At 37.5% G+C, this 5,944-nt stretch overlaps 1 protein-coding gene across 1 annotated transcript in view; it reads left to right on the forward strand.

Moving 5' to 3' along the window:
* The first annotated feature begins 778 nt into the window (after nucleotides 1–778).
* TTC3 (tetratricopeptide repeat domain 3) overlaps nucleotides 779–5,944 on the forward strand; it is a 129,652-nt gene continuing 124,486 nt past the window's right edge. Inside the window, exons 1-5 of the mRNA XM_007945559.1 lie at nucleotides 779–922; nucleotides 1,330–1,372; nucleotides 1,724–1,874; nucleotides 2,368–2,455; nucleotides 4,398–4,451. Coding sequence (XP_007943750.1) covers nucleotides 779–922; nucleotides 1,330–1,372; nucleotides 1,724–1,874; nucleotides 2,368–2,455; nucleotides 4,398–4,451 — 480 coding nt within the window. The remainder of the gene's footprint in view (nucleotides 923–1,329; nucleotides 1,373–1,723; nucleotides 1,875–2,367; nucleotides 2,456–4,397; nucleotides 4,452–5,944) is intronic.

Genomic DNA, 5,944 nt, shown 5'->3' on the forward strand with positions numbered 1-5,944 from the left:
TGATAATGTGAGGGTTTTTCCTTTTCTTTGCAGCCCAGCAGAACTGATGGTGAACTTTAGTAGTTGTGAGACTGTTAGGGGAGTTAGGAGATGGATGAACTCACCCTTTACCACCCTACCCTTCCTTCTTGCCCAAGGCAGAAACACACTGAGATGGGTAGGAAGATATGTGTAGCTGATATGAAACAGTTTCCTCAGGGGAGTCAGGACTCAGGCCAAGAGATTAAGAAAGTAGCAGTTTGTGGACTGTGGAATGGCATTCATAGGATGCAGTAAAATCAGGTGAGGTAAGAGGACAGCAGTAGAAAAATATCTTTTGTTTTTTCAGCAAACATTTAAGAGGATACCTTATAGGTCAGTTCTGTCTCATGGGGTCACTGTGAGATGAAATCAACTCCACAACACCTAACAACTGCAAAAGCCATGTGCCTAGGCGCTGTGTTAAACAATAGCCAGGGATACACAGATGAACAAGATGCCCTTAATTATTTTTACTCTGAAGAGGACATTTACACAGATAAATTTAATGTAGAGATGATGAATGTGTAAACTAAAGAAAGGAAGAATACTTTAAACTGATACTTGGAGAGAGGGGAAGAACAACAGCACAATGGTGACTGGAATCTTCTAGAGCTCAGTGTTATGACTGGAGTTAATTTCCTTGGGCATAGGTTCCAAGTATATTTCTAACATACCATAAAATACAGAGGTCAGGAAAGCTGCTCCTCAAAGTACTTAATTACTGATTTAGGTTTCTGTTCATTTAGGATTATGCACCATGGATGATTTTACTCTGGAAAGTCTTACTCTAGCAGATTATGCCTTGTTAGAAGATTGCTCTTATATGGAGGATTCGAAATCTGCTCCTGGATCTATAACCCATAATTGTGTTCATTTGACTCAAGTTTACAGTAATGGGGTGGTAAGTAGGTTTGCTATATATATATATTTTTTAGCATTATCTTAAAGATTTTCTGTTTCGAGAGGTGTAAGAGTAAGATGTTTTTGGTACATGGGTTTCTATAGGAATATATACATACTTTTGATAAGGAGATTTCAGAAGGGAATAGCAGAGAATGAGTGATAGTAAAAAGTTGTTTTCTAACTGGAGATTAGAAAAACTCTCAGGGGAGTGGTAGAAACAACTTGGGAAGCTCTGTGGAAAAATCTTTTAAAGACTAATTGGTTGAAGATGAGTTCAAAGTGTGAATACAAATAATGTACTGAAATTTTTCATTTTGGTACCAATAGTCTCTTAGAGTGAAAATTAAGAAGTATACTTTTGCATTTTACCAGATAAACATCAAAATATATATTTTTTCTTTTTAGGGTATGTACTGTAAAGATTATACCCAAAGTGAGAGAAACTTAGGTGAGTACATTGGTATTTTAATGATAAGTATTTGAAAGACTATAAAGGAAGATTTATTTATCCATTTATATCAACAAAGCAGATTGGATATATCTTTTAACAGTTTATCTTTTATTCTTTGTCACTAAGAAACCAAAAGCATTCTTTGTTAAAACAGAATTTTAACTATTTTAGAACAGTTTAAGTTAACACTTAAACGAATTTTGTATCTAACAGGTTTAAGATATTTTCATTGTAGTCAGAGTGGCTTGCCTTTTTATATACATATTTGCCTTTTCCCTGTTAACAGTCTTGATTCATTCCAAAATGAGGTGAAAATATTAATTTAAATTTTTTGTTTTTTAATTTAAGAACTTGATATCTGCCGTATATGGTGTAGGAAGCCAGTTTCTGTCCTGAAAGAATACTGCGATGTCATTAAAGTATATGTCTTCTGGCCACTTCTGTTTCAACGTCAGCATGGTTCTTTATTGGCACGATTGCATCCCTGTGTGGACTCCAAGTAAGTTACTATCCGTTATTCATTTTGCATGAGCAGTGACAAGCACATTGCCTAGTACTAAGGAATGCCAAGTGCAATTGAAGGCTTATGTCTCGTTTTGGTAAACTGTTCAGTTTGACTCTTGTTTAATAGGGAGAGGTAGAAAAGTGAATACTTGGGATTTGGGATTTTGAATGAATGATCATTATAACATAAAGCATGAAATTCTGAATAGCATTAGATGGTAGACTTGGAGCTGAGTCAGGGAAAGATAATATGCTGTATGTAAATATCAACATTGTATTACAGAAGAGAGAAAAAGGTATATAGTATTTTGTCCACTTAATAAATAACTTCAATTACTGTTACTTAGAGTGAAGAAAACAGATAACATAATTTTTTCCCAGTATTTTAATTGAGGTGTAAATAGTTAGGGATATCTAAATCTTAAGTGTAAATTTCAATGAAGTTTTATATAAGATCCTAATCTTTTAAAAATAAATTTGTTTTTAAGTAATTCTCATGCTTGTGAGTTAAGTTTGGAGAAATTACAACATATTGAGTTGATGGAAGATATTGTGGATTTGGCAAAGAAAGTTGTGGTAAGTGATAGCACATAGTTTCTTTCCCTTTATTTAAGGAATGTAAATATTTTTATGGTGTTAGGCAAATGTTACTGATTTGTAGCAGTTAACGGGTACAGGCAGTTTCTGGGTTATGAGCTAGATTGTTCCTAAATGTGTTTTTAAGTCAGGTTTGTAGTTAAGTTGGAGCTGGTGCATATGGTTTTTATTTTGCCTTACTTAAGTAAGTAAAAGAGGACACCTGGTGGTACAGTGAGTAGTTAAAGCTCTCTGTTGCTAACTGAATTGTCAGTGGTTGGAACCCACCAGCCGTTCTGTGGGAGAAAGATGTGGCTGTCTGCTTCTGAAATTATTTACAGCCTTGGAAACCCTATAGGGATAGTTCTACTCTGTCATGTAGGGGTGCTATGAGTTGGGATCAACTTGATGATGCTGGGTTTAGTTCAAGAACAGACTCAGAGCCTTTTTAGTGATTTAAGAGCTGCTCTGGTAGCGTAGTGCCTAAGGCAGTTGACTGCTAACCAGAAGGCTGGTGGTTCAAACCCACCAGCCACTCCTCGGAAGGAAGGTTAGACAATCTACTTCCATAGTGATACCCCCTCGGAAACCCAAGGAGGGGTCACTATGAGTCAGGTCTGACTCAGCTGCTCATAACAACAACACCACATGCAGCAAGTGAAAGTAATTGTGATGAAAAATTTGCTGTGGGTTCAGTCATTCCAAAGTGAGGGCAAATTTAATTAACATTGAAGAGCAAGTAGGATTTTTTCTTAAGTCAGATGTTTATATCCCAGGGACTGTCGTGATTTTACTTTTGGTTAACCTGAGACTGTCCTGCTGTTTGGAGACTTATACATTTAACATGCTCGACTGCTAATTGAAAGGTTAGCAGTTTGAGTCCACGCAGAGGAGCCTCAGAAGAAAGGCCTGGATATCTATTTCTAAAAAATCAACCATTAAAAACCATGTGGAGCAGTTCTACTCTGACACATATGGGGTCACCATGATTCAAAACTGACTTGATGGCAACTGATTTATTCTACTTGCTGTTCATGAGTTTGTGCTCTGTATTTGTGTGATCAGGCAGACAGCTGTTACCATAGTTCTGACATGTCATTTTGTTGACCAAGACTGCTGCTTGTTATAGAAGGATAATAAGTGGAATGTGTCACAGTCTATTACGTGATCAAAATGGGATCTTGGTTCTAGAAACTTGTGACAGGTTCTGAAATGGTGGTTTCTGTTTCCTAACATAAAAATACACCATGATTATCACTACTACAACAAATATTTTATCTTCAGGGTAAACTTTATCATGTCCCTTTTATGAAGGCTTTGACTGAAGATTTTATTTTTTTCCTTAAGACATTTGATAATATTTATTACTTCAGTTGTTTACGGAGCCAAGTGTTTTTCATGGTACTATTTTGACTGCAGACTTAAATTCAGAAAAGGCATTTTGATAATATTTCCTACTGATAATTCTTTGCAGTGACTTATGTCAGCCAGTGTACTTTAAAAAAATTCTGATGTCATGAAGTTTAAAAATTCATCCATCTAACCAAACCAAAAGCCCATTGCCATCAAGTCAATTCCAATTCATACCAATCTTTTAGTACAGAGTAAAACTGCCCAATAGGGTTTCCAGGGCTATAAATCTTTATAGAAGCAGACTGCCTCATCTTTCTCCTACAGAGGAGCTGGTGCATTCGAATCAAAGGTTACACTAAATTTAAAGGTTACACTAAGTCATTTCATCACTAGAGCCCTATGTAAGACCATTTCTGAATTCTTGCTTTTGGTCCTTAAGGGGTAAATTGAGCATGAAGGTACTGGTGAGAAAAAGACTATTTATATATAATAGTTTTCCTAAGATACAGGAATTTTTTTCCACTAGAAAATAGAAGTATAGTTGTTTGAATAAGGAAAAACTTCTATCTTGTTCTTTTTTGTTTTGCAGAATGATTCATTCTTGATTGGAAATTTACTGAGAATTGGTTACAAAATAGAAAATGTAAGTATTAAATGTGGGAACCCCACACGACCACTATGAATAAATGGCATTCATTTCCCTGCTCATTTATCCATGTATTGAGCCCACATTTTACACATGGTATTTGGCAGTGTTGATTGCTGTATCTGCTTAAGCAGTTTTCTGATTCTGGGGCTTTGAGTCATTTTCATTTTTATATGATATATGTAGCATAATTTTGAGTATCTTTGTAGAGGTTGATTATTTTTCTGTTTTGGACTACTTACCTGGCATGGTGTTGTTAGGTGTCATCAAATGGTTCTAACTCAAAGTGACCCTATGTATAACTGAATGAAACACTTTCCAGTCCTGTGCTATCCTCACAAATTGCCATGCTTGAGCCCATCATTGCAGACACTGTGTCAACCCATCTTGTCTTCCCCTTTTTCATGGACCCTCTACTTTACCAAGTATGATATCCTTCTCCAGGGACTGATCCCATTTTTTTTTTTTTTTTTTTTTTGGTTTTAATTATGATTTGGGTGAAAATTGACAGAGCAAATTCACTTTCCATACAGAAGTTCACATACACTTTGCCTCATGATATTGACCACAATTTACCACATGTAACAGCTCCTCTCCCACTTCCTCCTGACAATCACCACTTCCCTGTGTCCATCCCTTCATGCACTCCAGCCCCCTGAGCTGTCTCCCTGTGCATAAGGAGCCCTTCTTTCTCCCATAATTATTCTCTCCAAGGAGTGTATCTACCTCAGGTAAATATTGAACTCATATGCCTGTCTTCTGTTTGTCTGGAAGCCACAGGTGTGGGTTTCAATTCCAGACCTGAAGGGCAGCTAGGGGCCATAGTCTCAGTGGTTCCACCAGGCTCTATCAGACCAGGAAACCTGGTCCCTCTCCCCCTCTGCAAATGATTTTAAGTTTTGTTCCCCATTGTTCTCCCTTTCTATCCAGGATCTCCGACATAGATCCCCCTCTGAGTGGTTGACAGTGGTAGCCAGGCACCAGCTAGTTCTTCTGGTCTCATAGTTGTATAGGCTGCAGATCGCATGGTGTATCAGTCGCTAGGACTAACTTTTACCATGAATCTTTGGTTTTCTCCATTCTTCTTTGCTCTGGATGAGGAGAGACCCATTGTTGCATCCAGATGGCTGCTTGCAAGCTTTTAAGATCCCAGTCGCTACTTGCCAAAGTAGGAGGTGCAACAATATTTTGTGTAGTATGTTATACCAATTGAGCTTGATGTCTCCTGTGTCTATGGTCCCGAGCCCACAGGTTCAGCTACTTGGTACCTCTGGGTAGCTGGCTGTGACTAAGAAGTGACTACAACTTTATCCCTTGTCAGCTCTACTATACACCTGGGAATTCAGATCATACAAATATATTTCTAAGGCCATTGTCTGCCAACCCTATACATGGTCTTGGGTACACTCCCCACTTAATAGACATACCTAATCATTCAGCCTGTCCACCCATCTGTTCACCCATATATCCATGTTTGCCTTCACTGACAA

Source organism: Orycteropus afer, unplaced genomic scaffold (genome assembly GCF_000298275.1).
Source record: "Orycteropus afer afer isolate SDZICR_OR568_19922 unplaced genomic scaffold, OryAfe1.0 scaffold00137, whole genome shotgun sequence".
NCBI lineage: Eukaryota > Metazoa > Chordata > Mammalia > Tubulidentata > Orycteropodidae > Orycteropus > Orycteropus afer.